This window comes from Belonocnema kinseyi, chromosome 9 (genome assembly GCF_010883055.1).
Source record: "Belonocnema kinseyi isolate 2016_QV_RU_SX_M_011 chromosome 9, B_treatae_v1, whole genome shotgun sequence".
NCBI lineage: Eukaryota > Metazoa > Arthropoda > Insecta > Hymenoptera > Cynipidae > Belonocnema > Belonocnema kinseyi.
The window spans coordinates 40633346-40651333 of record NC_046665.1 but is presented as its reverse complement, the minus strand read 5'-3'; the positions used below and the strand labels follow the sequence as shown (position 1 = coordinate 40651333).

Genomic DNA, 17988 nt, shown 5'->3' with positions numbered 1-17988 from the left:
TTGTCCGCGACTGCCTATTTATTTTTGTAACCATATTCAGCAGAAACCCTTGGTACAGGGACCCTCTATCCGCAACCCGAGGACGCGTTCGGTGGCGTTGTCATAGGCCCTTCGGTTTGATTCTAGAGGAATCAAAACCGAACCAGGGACGTCCTCCGATGGAGGATATATATATATATTGTATAAAAATATTCAAAATCTCTTAATCATTAACAAAGATTAGTTATTATGACTGTAAGAACGACCCTTTTTGTTAGGACAGGTATACAATCGAAGTTATAAACCACTCGTGTTGGAGTCATAAAAATTCGACTCAAGAGATAAATATATGTCTTCGAGGCATAGAAGTTTGTCTCCAAGACATAAATTGAAGTCTGGCTCCGTCTCATAACTGAGACATGTTCAAGTCGACCTTTTCGACTTCAGCATGCCTTCATTGGAGGCAATTCAAGTCGAACTCAAGTCGAAGCATTTTTACTCGGGTCAACTTGACTCAACCCGCTCGAGTATCGGACTTCGAGCTTTCTGTTACATATCTGTTCTATAGCCTTCTAAAATAAATTATCATTTCTGACCCAATTATAGTATCACTAATAATTTATATCAAGATTTCGCGGTAAACAAACATTCTGGACTCATCACTTAAACTAAATTTATTAAACTCCTTATAATGACAGCAAAATGTAACTACGTTTTTGTTAAATAAATTTATAGGCCAAAAGGGGTCAGGATTGAGAATTATTTGTTTGTTCAGTGTCGTGACAAAACTCGTTTATGTGTTTATGTTATTAATACAGATAAGAAGTGCTTTTTAACTTTCTTCATCTCAATTTTTGACTTGGTCAATAATAATCGAATGTAACATAAAGATTTGTTAGAACTAAATATCAAATAAGGAAAAATATCTCTTGATCATTTTAGTTGAAATTAATAAAAATTTCTTCAATGTACATGTGTGAAACGTATATTTACATCATGAACTAATTATGCTTCGATTAAAATTAGATTTTAACAAAAATTTGTCGTTTATTGTTTAAAGCTATCTTGAGTGGCAGGTATTGACGAGGTATTCAATTAGCCCTGCTTCAAACACTAGAATCCAAATACAAAAATGTAATACATATAAATTATATTTATATGTAATATAAAAAAAATATAATAAAAATGGTAATATATATTATTTTGATATTATAATAATAAATTATATAATATAATGATATATTATATTATAATACATAATATGTTTATAATAAAAATTTAAAAAAATATTTATTGCTTATTTTGAATCTTGATATAGTTTTTGTGCTTGGATAATAGAACTTTCCACATTGTGTAAAACGCAATTGGTTGAAAGCCAAAGAATGATCCCAGTGGGCATCGGGACGTCCTAAAGACGTCCTTAGAATGTACCTCTATGTCATATGATTCCACGTCTTTAAGACGTCCTTTGGATCTTTTAATGTCTTTAAAAGGTCCTCAGGACGTCCTTAAGACGTCCGCCGAAAAATCTATATAGGACAAGTTCAGGACTTGTGTGCCCACTGGGATGTGAAATAGTTGCCAGTGTGAATAGTGTTAAATAAATCTAAAATGTTTTAGAAAATAATTTACATAAAAATGTCAACGTGAGTGTCCATTAATTACGTAAGGTTTTTTTGGGAAAGGAAGTCAAAACATTTCTTACGAAAGTTTCATCTTTCTCATTTTTTTTTTAATATACTAATTTAAACCTGTTGTGTCTCTTAAAATTATTTTTATATCATTATACGCACTTTGTCATTATTTTTTTATTTTTTAATTATTTGTGTTACATATACCATATATACGTCCACAATCAATATATTGCAGAGTCAAGAAGTTACCCATTCTTGAAGTATGATTCCATCTTTCATGGAATCACGCGGGATTCCTCAAAATCTTTATTTTATTCTTTAAATTCCGTGGAATTCCTTGAATATCTCACGTAATATTTTGAAAGTCCTTTAAAATGATTAAGGTCCCTAGACATTTCTTTAAATCCTTAGAAATCTTTTGAAATTTCTTTAAATTCTTTGCAATTTCGTGAAACCTTTTTTAATCGCAATTAAATCGCTTATAATTTTCAAACTCCCATGGAAATCCTTTTTAATCCTTTAAGAATCCAAAAAATCTCTAAAAAGGAATTAAAGTCCCTAGAAATCCCTTAAAATCCTTTATGATATACTGAAATCCTTTGAAATTCCATTAAATCTTTTGAAATCTTCCGAAATCAACTCAAATTCGTAAACACGCGGAAAAATAATTCACACTGTCTTAATAGTGCAGAAACTCGGATTCCTCGCGCAAAGAAACCGTGAATAAAGGAGATTTTTTCGGTTTCATGATAATTTCACTTCCAATCGGTTTTCATAATTAACACAAAAAATTCGGTGAAAGAATCAATTAATTTTTTCCGTGTATACTCTGGAATCTTTTGAAATCTCTTAAAATTATTTGAAATTCCGTGAAACCTTTTAACATATGCCTTTAAATCCGTCCACATCTTCGAAACCTCATTAAAATTTCCTGAAATCCTTTAAAATCCGTGAAAATTCTTCGGAGTGAAATATTTCAAAATCTCTTAAAATCCGTTGAAATTCTTTGTAATGCACGGAAATCATTATTCTTAATTTCTTAAAGTCCTAAAAAATCCTTAAAATAATTGAAATTCTCTCTGAATTTTACTAGGTAATTTCTATAAGCTGTTGTAATGTTGCAATTGTTTTTAATTCACTGTAGTCCTTCGAAATCTTTTTAAATCTCGTTTACAGTGAAAGTAATTTATCAGTAGGGGGATGGGTATTCAATTTCAAAAATCATTCTTACGTAATTAATGAACTTTTCCAAACATATATAATATTTACTACCCAAAGGGGTTAACCATAGCAATTGTTATGTATACCTGAATTTGAAAATTCAAAGAATTTACAATAATCCGTACAAATTATTTTGAATTCATTCTGCAACTACTTTGATTTTCGATTAGATTTTTATTCATTGTGCATGTGCGTTCATTTTTGGTTCACAGCCAAAGACTATAATAATTTTATTTTAGACTAGCCATTTGCTTTTAATGTCGATTTGCAAATTTTTTAAATACTTTTTAAAATTTCAGAATATAAGTACTAATTAATTTTAGTTCATGAAATTATTGGTGAATTAAAATTTTTTCGACAGCCCCATGAGAAATGCAGTTCAGACAGCGTATTTTTGCTTTTCTTTTGGATTTTTGTTGGTGAGGACTGCTGCAGTATCCTTATATGCTGCAGGCATACACGATGAGTCTGTGCTTCCAGCTCCAGTTTTATACAGTGTTTCGAGTTCCAATTATTCCACCGAGGTAAGAAAAAAATTGATTTATTAGAATGAGATCCATAATATATAAAATTATAAAATAAATTAGATCCGGCTTGAAGGACCCTTTGTTTCGGACTTTATATCTTTGTGCGCAAGTACTTTCTTAAAGATAAGTCTGAGTAAGGAAATATTGAAACTACAATAATATAATCAAATATGAGATAAATAATTCACAATTATTTTACACATATTTATAAAAGTAAAGGGAAATTTTACTAATTTGCATTTTTTATTAGGTTGATAGATTTTTGACTCAAGTCACAACTGACAATATCAGTTTCACTGGGATGAAATTCTTTTCTATCACCAGAAGCCTCGTTTTGACGGTCAGTAATAAATGGAAAATGTATTGGAAATTCATTTCATATTTAGTGCATGGCTCATCAGTAACATGCATAGAAAAATACTGGGAATCCTCTTCAAAAATCGACTTCTTATAGATTTGAAAATTTGGTCAAAAAAAGTGTCAGAAGAAAAACAAGAAAGGGGGTAGGGAAATTGGAGGGGTGGGACGCAAAGGGAAGGCGAATTCTTCTTTAAACGATATTATAAATTGTCAATTCCTTTGTGAATAAATTCTTCAAAACTAAAAAAAAATCTAAACATCCAAGAAAAAAAAACTATCTCAAATTTTTCATTAAGTATTCTGAATAGTAAATTCAAAATGAAGAAGTCTTTAAAATTAAGAATTTAAATAATTTTTAATCTTTTATCAAGTAAATGTTAATTTTGAATTTTCAGGTGGCAGGAACCATCGTCACTTACGAACTAGTCCTCGTCCAGTTTAATTCAGTTCAACAAGCAGAACCATCAAATATCACCAAAGTTTGCGAAATGAAATAAAAATATTTCTTAACCCCAAGTTGAAAAATAAATTCAGTTACTAATTTTTTATTAAAAAGAAATTCGTAAATATTATAGAAATAATGTAACTCAATAAATGGTTAAGGTTACAAAATTCCGTAACTCTAGTTATTTTTATTATAGTTTTTTTAATAAAAAGAGTCTTATAAAATAGAATATAATACTGTTTATGTTGATGTCACTTTTGACTTTGGAAAAGTGTCAATGGTGTAATTTGTTTAACGAACGTACTTCGCAATTATTAAAAATCTCTTCATTTTTATCTGACTTTTTCCTTTTTCCCTTCTTGTGATTAAATTCTATTTTCTCAAAGCCAGGTTGAATTGCAGGAGCACAACTTCATATGTTACGATTGCCCCAGCAACCTATTAAAATAAATATGAAAGTTGGTATAAAAAATATTGCAAGTTTTTGAAAAGTAGAAGATTTTAAATAGGACAAGATTACGATATCCGTGGTGACAAAGGTTTAATGCGGATTCCTATAAGATTGTTTGCAATGGATAGGAATCTAAAAGTTTTAAATCGATATTTCGAATAGTTTTCAAAATATTGAATTCTTTACTTTTTTTCAATTTTGTGACTATAGTTACAGGGGTGCCTTCCCGCACTCCATGAGGTGTGGGAAAAGGAGAGCGGGGGTGACCTTACATTATTTCTGTGACCAGTCACAAGGGAGCCTTTCGTTGCCCGACGAGACATTGTAAAAGTGTGAGTGTGAGACCTGCTTTATTCGATTATTCAATTTAACAGAAGAGAATCGAAATCTATTGGAAATATTAATTTCAAAATTTCAGATCCGTATGTTTTAATTCACATTAAAACCTTATCACCGTGTATATCATAATGTCCTGAGTAAAAATGCTTCGACTAGAGTTCGACTAAGCCGGGCCTTGTCTTGGCTACGACGGCGTTTACTTGACTCAAGACGAGCCTTGTCTTGGCTGAGATTATCGAACCTTTTTTGGCTCATAAATGAGATTAAAATTGATGAATGAAAAATTTGTAATATTTAAATCAGTTATTTTTAATTTAAAAATTCAGAATCGGTGGGTCTGAGCGAGTATAACCCTTAACAATTTTCTTCAAAAAAATAAAAATTCTAACTTTCTAAAAGGATATTCTAAGCCGTTAGAATTGCGTAAAAACAAACAACATTTTCGGTATCATCATGAAACATGTATAATACAAATAACAATCCGTAAATAAGTTGATTTAATATATAAATTGTATAAAAATATACAAGATTGTTTAACCATTAACAAGGATTAGCTTTTATGGCTGTTAGAATTACCCTTTTTGTTACGGCAGGTATACGCTCGAAGTTATAAACCGCACGTGTTGGAGTCATACAAATTCGACTCAAGAGATAAATTTATGTCTTTAAGAGATCAATTTATGTCTTCAAGACATAAAAATTATCTCCAATGCATAAATTGCAGTCTGGCTCCGTCTTAAAACTGACACATGCTCAAGTCGAACTTTTCGACTTCAACATGTCTTGATTGAGGGCAATTCAAGTCGAACTCAAGTCGAATCATTTTTTATTCGGGGTCCCCTTATATAGGACGATGTGGAGCAAAAATGCATTCAGTAAGGAAAATCGTAAAACTAGTTCAAGAAAAAAATACTTTGAGTAAAAAATACAAAATATTTCTTCAAAATTGTATTTAAATTCTTTTCGTACCGCAAGCATAAAATTCCTTGTAATCGAAAAAAATCGTAATCCCGTCAAGGCCACTTCATCGGTGGTGAGTTGAACTTGAAGTCTCTGAGCCTGGATAACAAACAAATACTTTCCTTGTAAACAAACCTGTCGTGACACTAATTATAATACAATATCACCTGGCTTGTAATTTTCAGCATGCGCTTGGAACTTGTTTTTTTTTACATTTACCTCTGATGTATACGTTGGAGCTGTACAATTGAAGAGACAGGGTAGCACGACTTTGCTTTGATCATTGATCCTTGCAGTGAATAATGTCACAGCAACTGTTCTTCCTACTAGGAAAATAAACGACGCAAAAAAATATATTGTGTTAATCGTTTTTCCATCCTCTGGAAGCCTAAAGACAATAAAAAATGTCTTATTAAAAAAAAATTATTGTAGAACAAATAAATTAAGTATAATAATTTGAGTAAAAAACAAAGCAGTATAAAATAACAACTTAAGTGGTAACTTCTATAAAAACGATTGAAATAGAAACTATTTTTCCTCTTTTAATTATAAAAATTAATTATCTTACGAAAGCCCGTTCAGAAGTTGGAGACAAATGAAATAAAGATTGTTCCCAAAGGAGAGAAAAATAATAGACGAGATTTGGTCATCCACTTTTTTGACCAAGGTGCTTAGGATTGCATAATTTTCTCGAAGTTCCTTCCATTCTCCAGGACTGAATTGTTTTGATTCATTTGTCGTGACTTTTTTGTTTAATTGTTTGTACCTTTCTGCTATGCCAGTGGAAATCTAAGAAATTATATATGAAATTAATAAAATTTCTTGATAATAATGAAACAGATCCCAGTGAAATTTAGAGAAAGCGAATCAAATTTTTTTTAATTTACCAGCATAATGAAGAGATCAGTAAAATTCCACGTAAATGTTGCAATTCTGCTGATGACAAACGTGTAAAGCCCCAGCGTGAAATTGTACTCCACTGAAAATTAGTTTAACCAATTGATTATAAATAAATATTTCGTTGAATATTATTTGTGCACAAAAGTTACTTATCTCAACAATTTTGTTAGAAAAAATATTTATCTATGAAATTTACTTCATAAAAAATTATTGCTCTGAAAAATCATTGTTATAGGCAAGTACTTCTATAGAAAATTAATTTGATTTACATGAACAAAATCACCGGATCTTTCAGTAATTACCATGCTTTACAAGAAACGGATGTGACCTAATGGTATACATTTCGAGAAATTGATCAAAAGTCGAATTTGTCCAAGATTCTGATGGGGAGTTTGAGACAATACTTAGAAGATGTTCCGCTAAAGCTGGCATTAAAATAGATGCTGATAGAATTGAGAATATCAATCGCAATTTTGGCCTTGGAGTTTTACATCTGAAAAAATATAATAGTATGTTGCATTACAAGGGATGAAATACAGCAATTGCAACGAGTGTGAAGTTTGCTGCCGGAGCGAAGCAAGGGCTGCCTTCACACGAGTTGCGATCGTTGTGTTACATTCCTAATAATGTATATTATTTTTCATAGAAAATCTATTGAAAATTCGAGTTGAGTTACCTGAAGACCCTACCTACCTACCTACCTACGTGTCTACTCTAGAGTTGAAAAAAATGTTTCAACCCTAGGGATGTAAATACAGTGTTTCAGCCCACTCTACATGTACCGAAACTCAAAGACAAAATGTTTCGACATCCCTGGTAAAAAAAAAACATTAGGATATTCTGAGATGTTTTTGGGATAACGCTAAAATTCTTAAACCCGATGGAAAGTACCTACCACATGGGCTGTGCGAATTGATAAATTTATGTGTCGAGATTGGAGAAGTCCTAGACGATTGCAAACAAGCGATTATCGTACTAATTTACAAAAGAAAGGGAAATAAAAGCAAAGGCAATAATTAAAGAGGATCAGCTTATTAAGTGCCGTAAGTGAAATAAACTCCAAAATACTTATTGGTAGGGTAATGAAAATAACAGAAGAAAAGATTTGGGAAGTCCAAAATAGGTTCATTCCAGGAAGATAATGTGCGGATCAAATATTTAGTTTAAGGCAGATTACAGAAAAAAGTTTGAGAGTAGGAAAAAAAGTTTCCTGTACATTTATTGCCCTAGAAAAAGTCTTTAACGATGTAGATAGAAGTAAACTTTGGATAGTCCTGAAAGAGTACGGAGTCAATGGTTGGCTTCTGCACTAGCAATAAAAACAATACATGCTGGTAGCACGGCGAGTGTCAGGGTTCATGAGAAACTAAATGACTGTTTTGATATTACGCAAGATGTTCGACAAGGATGCGTTATATCCTCATGGCTATTCATTATATTTTTCCATGGAAAAGTGTTTAAGAATGGCCCTCTTCGACGAAGAAGATGTGGATCTCGAAACAGTAAGGGTACGTGAGTCAACATTCGCAGCTGATAAGGTGGTTATGGCAGTATCAATCGAAGACTTGCGAAGAAAGTTGAGCAAACTGAATACAAGTATTAAGAATATGGGCCCAAGAATTAACATAAATAAAACAAAAATTATGGCGTTCGAAGGAAATGGTGATAAAACAATGTCTTAAATGATGAGAGAATAGAACAAGTTGATAAGCACGTATATCTTCGTAACTTACTCATTAGTAACGGAAAGTTAGATGAGAAGTTAGATAGGCGCATAAACGAGGGTAAGAAGGTTATTGATTGAACAGGTCCCCTTATCAGAAGTAAAGATATATCCAAAAAAGCTAAAATGGCAATACATAATATTCTACATTTGTGCCGACTGTGATATACGGTAGCGAAAAACTACCAAGAAAAAGATAGAAGTAAAATTAACGCGATTGACATGAAATTCCGGCGAATAAAATGCAGGTTAAGATGGTTCGAGCATGTTGAAAGAATGCCAGATGAACGACTAACGAAACAAGTGTATCAAGGTAAAATAAATGGCAGGGTGCCCAGAGGCAGACCGCGGCAAGAATGGTTAGAATGTGTGAATGTGTGAATGAAACCCTAATTATAAGAGACATAAGAAGTCACAGAAATAGAAAGAGAAGCATGGTGACAGATAGTTATTAAAAATAGTGTCAATAGAGTGAATGACGCCTGAAACAAAATACCATGGATACTAATGGACCCAAGTGGGTCCCTTAGTCACGCCTACCCCAAAAAGCTTAATGGTATAATAATAATAAATTAAAAAATCCCCTCATATGAAATATCACGAATAATAAAATAAAGTACTTCAAACTTGTAAGCATTTAAAAAACATACTAGCATCCTATGGACATTCTATGATTATCGGAGATATCTTGTTGGTATGGGGGAAGTTGTTAGGATATTTAAAACTTTCATATGAATAGCGTACTCCGGTATCGCCTTTTGTTATTATGAGCCCCAAAAACATCGCAGGATATCCTACTTATATGTATATTTCTGTCAAGATGGGATATTCTCTACATATCTCTAAGATATCTGTGGACATAAATGGGATATCCTGGAATCAGATGTTGCTGAGAGGAAGTTGTCAGGATATCCTATGGATTTATAGATATCAAAATTTTCATTTTGCTGGAACATCCCGTATATATCCCTAGGATGTTCCCATGATATCTAGGAGAAAAAATAGGATATACCAAAATTCAATGTTGTCATGAAGTTTCCTTAAAACATCCCAGGCAAATATGTGGATCGAGGGGCTACTCACTAAAAAATCTTGGACTAATTGTGGACAGAGTTGAAGTGGCCCATAAGTTGAAAAAGTTATATACTCTGTTATACTCAAAAAATGAAGGAAATATTTTTTCACCAAATAACACAAAATGAGATAGCAAGACTTAAAAAAATCCAATTTTTTTGTTGACCGACCTAATCTTATGGATATCCATCGAATATCATAATTTACGTATTTGTAGCTATCTCTAGGATGTTCCAGAGCCAAACAGATTCACTGTATTGATAAAAGTTGCTTTACTTATTTAGGATTGTTATTTTCTTTACACTTATCGATAAATAAGATAATAATCAACCTGTCTACATATTGCTCCATGGTTCTCCAATCATATTGAAGAGATATCCATCTTGGGGAGAGAGTTAGAAAAAGAATTGTCCCGATTAAAGTGTTTACATAAAATACAGCTCCCACGGTCGCATCAGAAATTCCTCCTACAACAAAATAAAAAATTAGAATTTTGTACCTGGCATTTTTTTATTCATCAAAAAATAATATTTTATCATTAATTAATCATCAGTTCTAATTTATGAATATTCTTGATTCCTATCAGTAACGTCAATTAAAATTCGTTATTTGTATTTTGGTCAGTGTTTAATTATTTTCAACATGACTTTTATTTTATTTTGAAAAAATAGATTATTTTTCTTGAAACTTTTTATCTTCAAAGAACACAATTTAAACATCAATTAAAAAAATGAAAAGTCTTAGAAGTTCAGAAAAATAACTATCTTTTTCTGAAACTCAAATATCTATGTTTATTCGAAAATATATGAGGTACGTTGAAAAGTCTAAGGGGAAAGGGCAAAATTGTTGTTTTTCTCTCTGAACTTTGTTTTATTTTGTTAATTAAATCATCCGAAATATAGAAAAATTCAACAAAGAAAAATAATAATTATTTAAATTAATTTTTTTAAATTTCTTTGTCGATTTGGAAATCAATAAAAAATATTCACATTAATCTAAAAGAAAAATTTACTTATCTTCGTTATTTTGAGAAATGCCGGATTTATACAAAAAATTATGCCCATTTACGTTTCAAAAAATCTTTGACTTTTTTAAACAATTTAAACCAAAGTTGAATAAATTTTCTGTATCGCTGCTGCTAATACTTTATATTTTAGTCATAATTTTATTTTATATATTTGAAATATCAAATTCTCAAAGTTAACAGCAGTTTGAGGTTAAAAATTAAAAAGGTGAGCCTTTCACGTCTTATGAACAAGCAGGCGCAGATCATTTTTTTAGTCCTCAGTATAAGGTTGGCGGCGGCGCACAGTGGTTCAGATGGTACAAAAAGGTGATCAAAAGTCGAAATGTTATCCGATTTGCATGAAATTTATTTTGTAAATACTTTACGGGTCCCTGATTCAAAATTTATTGTCAAAATTTTATGATTGAAAATGGCGAACCCAAAATGGCTTCTAACGCATTCTGAACATGAATACAATTTTATTAAATCCAGTTCAGAAACATTGTTCACTCTACACTTGAATCAGTTAAAATGTTTACTAATTACAATTAGTGGCTCAATTCTAGCTATGAATCAGTAGTTTTTACTGATAAATTAGTCATTGTTACTGATACAGTAGTAAAAAAAAACTGTTTTAAAGCTAGAATTAACCCCCTGATTAGAATTAGTAAAAAATTTCAACTAAATCGAATTTATAAAGTAGTTTTTTTATTTTATATATGCCACGAAAATTAAAAAAATTAAAAGTGGCAAATGTAATACGTTGGCCTAATTTAAAAGAACCCTATGAATGTCTGAAATTTAATTTATAATAGTATTTCAAGTTCCTGATTTTAAACATAAAATTCAGATGTTATTTTCTGTGTCAAATTAAGGGAAATGATAATTGACAAAATAATAATTATGTAAGCAAACAAATAATGTACACAAATTTATTGAAATTCGCTCCTGGAATATATCCAAAAAGAATTTAGAATTCTTTTGATAAAACCTAGTCCTTTATTGTAGTATAATTGCTGAATTATCTGGTAAATGTTTTAATAAAAATAAGCATAGGATATTGAATATCTGAATCGCTCACTACTAAAAACTGTGTAAATTAAAATCCCTATTTCGTCAAACTGCTACGAGGGTTATACTTATACGCATCGCCGCGGGCAAATTCCTGCCTGCGTAGCCCTCGTAATTAGTATCCCAATTGAGAAGTCGCAAGTTGGCGCAAAAATCTTTGATTTAAATGAATGCATCAGATCTTTCACTACAATGTAGCATTTCCACTTTTTGTACGCAAGGTGTTGCACTTAATTTTTTTCAACCGAAAGCTGATTAAATGAGAAATAATTTTATGCGTTGAATATAATTTTTAAAAATTAATAAAATTTATGAATATGAAATTCTTAATACTTGAATCACTTAAATAAAAGAATACCCTATAATTCAATATAATCTTTTTAAACATGTTTTTTGTTTGTCTCGATACAGCACCTCCTAAAGTTAAGGTGTATATTAGGCGTTGAGAGAGAGTTCTTAAATTGTTCAACTTTGAAGCCTCAAAAAAGACCTAAAATAATAATATATTTTCATGATTTTTGTACTATCATGAACTTCAAATACTTTTTAATAGATTGACATCAATTCTACATAAAAAACCAAATTAATTTTTTTAGTTTTGATCACCTTTTCGTACCATCTGAACCACTTTGCGACGCGCCCCCTCCACTTGTAGGGTATCTGTGGAACAGCCGCTGTGATCAAGAATTATTGATCGTTTCATGTATTTCTTCTCAACTTATTTAATATTAGGGAAAGTAAAATAACGAAATAAAGCTTTTTTTAATAACAAGTGTCTGGTACGTTTACAGTCAACCAGAGACGAAGAGATTAATTATGCCATAAATAGAGATTATGTCAAAATTTGTAAAAAGATATTTCCAAGCGATATAAATTAATTATAATGAGAAGTAATTGTCAAATCACATTGACAAGTCAGCAAAACTGCAGAGGCGAACTGGTGGCGTGTGTATATTGGGTGGCCGCCATCCCACGCCCCATTCGCTAAGCGCTCCCCTAAGTATCTTAACGCCCCCAAAGAATAATCTAATTTTAAAGAGTAGGTATTTCCAAAAAAATTCTATCAAAAATTATGTGAAAGTAAAAGTTGCATTTAGAGAAAAATCTATTTATATTTTCAAAAGTTCTGTTCCACCCATATATGCTTAGCCCAGTCAATCTCTGAGCATAAGTTTTTAACACACTTCTACTCTTATTTGACATTTTAAACATTATAATTAACTTATTTCGCTTAGAAAAACCTTTATGAAAATTTTTTATAATGTCTATTTATGGCCTCAGTAACCTCTTCTTCTCTGATTGACTGCAAAAGCACCAGACATTATAGGATTAAATCAACGAAAATAAATAACATTACTACCATGTTAAAAAAATATATTTAAGAAAAATTTGTATAGCTACCCTAATTGACCAGAGAGTATTGACCACGATAATAAGATACAATTATGAAGAAAATATTTAGCAAGATAAATTTCAATTTAGATATAAGTTATGTGTGATAATTGGAAATTTTCGAGATTTTTTGTTACAATGAATAAAAATAATTTACCATGAATTTGAAACGATTTGGAGCTGAAGGTTTTCACCATGTGTATCAAACACACTACTGTCATTACAGTATTTCCCAAAACAACAGTGTAAGTGAATAAAGTTCGCGGGGAGGTTTTTCTGAACTTAAATTTTTTTGGCGTACTTGAGCGAATTCCAGAAATTGGGAGGATGCCAAAAAATTGAGCGACCAGCAAAATTAAGCCAATTGCAGATGCAAAATTATCAGGATTCTGTAAATAAAAATAAAATATAATTCAAATGTTCATTATTACTGAATTTCATATATTAAGGAACTACAAATGAATTGCTTAATTAATTGAGTTCACTTACTTGGGTATCCATAGAATCTCTCCGTCCAATAGAATTGCTATTTCCAAGCAAAGCGCCCCTTTTCGGCGAGGGAGGTACATCAACTCGGCGTTCAATGCTTGTAACTTTTTGAGAAGATTTTCCAAAAAAGGAAAAACTGTTTTTTTCAACCTTCAAAGGTTCGGAAGCATCGAAAGCTTCCACTTTCTTAACCGCCATTTTTCTACTCCAGCAATGAAATTTCAGCCTTCTTCGATTATTGTTATTAACAGCTATACTTTTCATCTCTAATTAAATTTGATCTTCCAGTTCTGAATTCAAATTTATGAATTTGGAAACCTTCATCCTGAAAAAATGAAACGTGTCGAAATTCGGAAATTTCTTCCTTGATAGTTATTAATTTACATAAATGTTAAATGATTGAATAACTCATTCTATCGTGTATGTATATTTACAAGAGGCAGTAGCGATTCTGCAAAATTAAACTTAACATCTGAAAACTCTACAAAGCAAACTATACTCGCGAGGACTCTACAAAATAATATTTATTTTAAATATTGAATTGATTAATTACTAAACTCAACACATTTTAATCCTTTACTGTAAAATATTACACCTAACAATAATAATATTAACTTTAAAACCGCTACACAATTCAATTCTACACTGCAAAACTACACCAAATAATTAAAATCAATTGAAAAAACAATGCTTTTACAACTGTTTTTCGTTCTTGGGTGTAAATGCTTGAAATATAGAATCAAGCGGTGTCTAGTCGACTTTTAAATTGCAATAATTATTTGTAGGGGTCTACAGGAAAAGGGCCCTTATGGCTGGTTCTAGTTCAAATTTAGGGTAATACTAAAAAAATAAATAGAAATATCAAAAAATACAATGGTCACTTTAGTCTGGAAGCAACTTAATGTTAAACGAAAAAGCATAACTACGCTTTTTTAAAAAAAGTCAGGTTTTCGAAGTGTCATCTTAAAAAATTCCCCCGCGACTCGATTGTCATCCTGAGAGTTCATCTTATATGTGCCACATTTTGTGTAGTTTTACGATCTAGGATTAATCCATCTTAAATTTATGTTTAAAATATTTAATTTCTTAAATGCAAAGATTGTGTAGAGTCGTATATAGAGTTTTCCAAGTATAATTTTTCACATTCAGAGTTCAATTTTTTTTTTACTACCTCCTCTGTTTATAATTGTTCAATACAATAAAAATTAATTAAAATAACATTCTTTTCCGCTCAGACACATGAAATTGTTTAAAGTCAATTCAAAAGAAAAATTAAGTGAATTTATTATTTTTGTTTATTTCTTTAACTTTTTTAAGACAGAGGATCGTTTCGTAGAAAACGTTTTCGGTTGTTCACCCCTGAGCGACCGCCACTCACCCCGCGTAACTCCTTTTACCCCTACTTGCGGCGCGTCGTCAATTCTCGGAAGACCTCTATCAGGGGGCCCCATATCTAGGGTTCACTGTATTTGTATACTGATATAAAGATTGTTTTTAAATTGCTTGTATTTGATGATAATTATCATGAAAACAAGCAAATTTAAAAATGATTATTCTTTAATTAATATTCAAGTAGTATTTCATTTAATTCACCGTGTCTGCGAAATTAGAATTACTAAATAATATAGATAAACACATTTTTTTCCCTAAATGCCATAATTATTCGATACGCCACAAAATAAAAAAAAACGCATTTTCACGTCATAAAAGAACGTTGAGTAACATTATCCTTTTGTAGAGTATCGAATAATTATGGCATTTACGAAAAAATATTTGTTTAATTATATCATTTAATAATTCTAATTTCACAGGGACGACGAATTAAATGAAATAATACTTGAATATTAATTGAAGAATAATAATATTTGATTTTAAATTCAACCTTCACCTTTTACTAGAATCATTTCAATCGAAAAAAGGCCAAATAAATTGCCCATCAGTCAATTATTATTTATAGTGTCGGTTTCAGATCAACGATTAATTATTTTGTATGGTAGGAGGTATCATCTGAAGTTTAAAACCAGAGAAATACAAGCTGTTGAATTAATGATGAACATTACGTCGAAGATGATAAATTTCTTAAATAAAACTATTTTAGACAAACAGTCTAAAATATATATCCTTAATAAACGGTAACTCAAGAGACTACAAAAATATTAAACTGAGAAATCAAGAAATGTATTTGCGATGAATATTAATTTAACACGTTGCTAAAGGTCGCGTAACATGACATGCATCAATCATTCAAGAAAAAAATTTTAATCTTTTTAAAATACATGCAGAATAGACAAAAATATTCCAAGATACTGTTAAAAATACTCTTTAAACAATTTATTTGATTTTGACTTCGGCGTTTCAAAATATCCTCGCATTTTATAACAATAACAGTTTATAAACAGTATCACGCAAAAGTAATTATCATTATTTACTGTTATTTGAAACCAGCGTTAATAAATACATTTTTAACTTTAATAAAATCTTCATGAGCATAAAATTAACAATTTTAGTCCGAATTATGAATAGTTTGAATAATTAATTTAAAATTTTATCCTCAAATAGGCATGCAACGTGACTAGACAAAAAACTTGGGGAACAGACTTTGATGTATTGAAACTCTTGACTTTTACGATTTTTACTCCATATACGTGATGTTTCTAAATCTAAAATATTAAAAAAATGTTGGTAATATCATTTTAAAATTTTCCATTCTAAATTTGTAGTTAGTGATAGGTGCGTGATAAAACATTTTACGTACTTTTTTGTTTATAATTTATAATATAAAACGTCTAAAATTTTGAAAGTTTACTCATTTTTGCTTTAATGTATGTAAGTACTTTAGTGATATATTTTTTAGAAGAATTTATTAAGCAAAGGAAAAGTGGAAAACGACTAGAACTGAAAGTGATCCACTACTTGGTAATCAATCTTACATTGAAAATATTCAGTTTTACATTAAACATTCCGTTTTTTATTCTTTCAGGCAGGTTTATTATTTTCTTAATTTTAACTTTGAGTGGTTAGCGCACATTTCATTTCATTTCACTGTCGAAAATAATTTGTTGAATTCAATATAACTTTTGAGTGTAGAATATCCTGTTTGAATTATTATTTTTAATTTGTAGTAACTATTTATTTTAATTCTCTGTTCTATATTTATTTTAAATATTTTAGGATAAATTTTTAATATCTGAACTGATATCCTAAAAACAATTTGAATAGCAGTTAAAAATGCGATACTTACATCATACCTGATTCATTTTTTAGCCCATAATAAAGAACTAAAATCATATTGGTTTTGAGTGAGCAATCATTATTTTTCACTTTTAAAATCCCCGAATTTCAAAATTAATTTATCACTATATTTTTTATTTGTAAATAATCAATTTTCGAACCTTTCTCTTTCAAGTAGAAACGCAGACTGAAAGTCTCTCGACACAATATTTATTACATTATAGCACATGCGCCTCTTTCTGATCATGTCTGATCAGATAGGTGACTACGCTACTTGAATTTGCTAAACTAAATTTTTATGAAAAAAAAATGAAATTCAAGTATTTCTGAAGATAATTGTCGTACCAAAAATCAGGTATCTGAAAAAAAGTTTTTTATAATTATGAGAATTTAAATATGTCATCAGTGAATGGCTTTACGAAAGAAAAAACATTACATTTTATGAAAAAGTTTAAAACCTAGAAAAAAAAATATTTAAACAGTTTTTTCTGTTTAATGGCTTAGTTTTTCGGAAAGAAACTTCAAATTAAAAAGTTAAGCTTTTTAATGAAAAATTCGGAAGTTTTACTAGCTTTTAATCAAATATTTTTCATTTAATTAGGACATTTATAAAAACCGAAAATGCAATATTAGTTTTTCTTAGTTTATCTGAGTTTTCTTTAGAAAATTACAAATTTCTACAAATCCTTGTGATCTGCGATTTTGTATGAGAAATTGGGAAAAGTTAAAACCCGAAAACGCAATATTAATTTTTCTTATTTCTTGGTTTTTATTTTTTAGAAATTTAATATCTAGAACGTTTATTTTTTCCAAAAATTAATACTCTTCAATACAAATAATATATATTATTATATTAAATATTATATTGTTCAGCATAAATTGAATTAATAAAAAAAAACGAAAAAGTACACTCGTACGACCGATTATGATTTTTTCAATCGTTGTCGATATAAATTTCAGCACGCAATCTTCGTGTATTTCTTTCTTTAAACATACAAAGTTGATTAATAATTTGAAAGAAACTAAAGACATTTTTTTAAATTTTGAATTGTAATAAATAAGAAAAAGACGGCAGAGATTTTTTTAAACTAAATAATATAATATATGGGTAATATATATATGCGCGCGCGCGCGCGCGTGTGTGGGGGGGGTCTGTGAGTGAGTGAGTGAGTGTGTGTGTGTGTGA

General features: G+C 30.2%; 2 protein-coding genes across 9 annotated transcripts in view; one reads left to right on the top strand and one right to left on the bottom strand.

The window, feature by feature from the left end:
- The window catches only part of LOC117180184 (gustatory receptor for sugar taste 64f-like), a 63072-nt gene extending 58743 nt beyond the window's left edge, over window positions 1–4329 (top strand). For 2 of the 8 annotated variants that reach the window (XM_033372550.1, XM_033372551.1), the window contains exons 10-12: window positions 3196–3358; window positions 3612–3701; window positions 4117–4327. In XM_033372550.1, coding sequence (XP_033228441.1) covers window positions 3196–3358; window positions 3612–3701; window positions 4117–4218 — 355 coding nt within the window. In that variant the 3' untranslated portion in view covers window positions 4219–4327. Of the gene's footprint in view, window positions 1–3195; window positions 3359–3611; window positions 3702–4116 lie in introns of all 8 variants that reach the window. The other 6 variants (XM_033372547.1, XM_033372548.1, XM_033372553.1 and 3 more) reach the window with 5 other exon arrangements.
- A 98-nt stretch (window positions 4330–4427) lies between these two features.
- On the bottom strand, window positions 4428–16867 carry LOC117180185 (gustatory receptor for sugar taste 64f-like). Its single transcript, XM_033372555.1, has 10 exons — window positions 16813–16867; window positions 13572–13896; window positions 13240–13471; window positions 9945–10080; window positions 7119–7309; window positions 6804–6895; window positions 6485–6705; window positions 6136–6304; window positions 5926–6015; window positions 4428–4604 (listed from the first exon to the last, which is right to left on the bottom strand). Exons 2-10 carry the CDS (start codon window positions 13833–13835, stop codon window positions 4539–4541), a joined length of 1461 nt encoding a protein of 486 aa, XP_033228446.1. The 5' UTR covers window positions 13836–13896; window positions 16813–16867; the 3' UTR covers window positions 4428–4538.
- Between the last annotated feature and the right edge of the window lie 1121 nt (window positions 16868–17988).

Excerpts from the sequence above, each read along its gene's own strand:
- LOC117180185 (XM_033372555.1), bottom strand. The coding sequence starts at position 13,835 with ATGAAAAGTATAGCTGTTAATAACAATAATCGAAGAAGGCTGAAATTT. Across the intron at positions 13,472-13,571 it reads GAGATTCTATGGATACCCAA|AATCCTGATAATTTTGCATC; the intron begins GTAAGTGAACTC and ends TTTTATTTACAG. Across the intron at positions 10,081-13,239 it reads CAAATCGTTTCAAATTCATG|GAGGAATTTCTGATGCGACC; the intron begins GTAAATTATTTT and ends ATTTTGTTGTAG.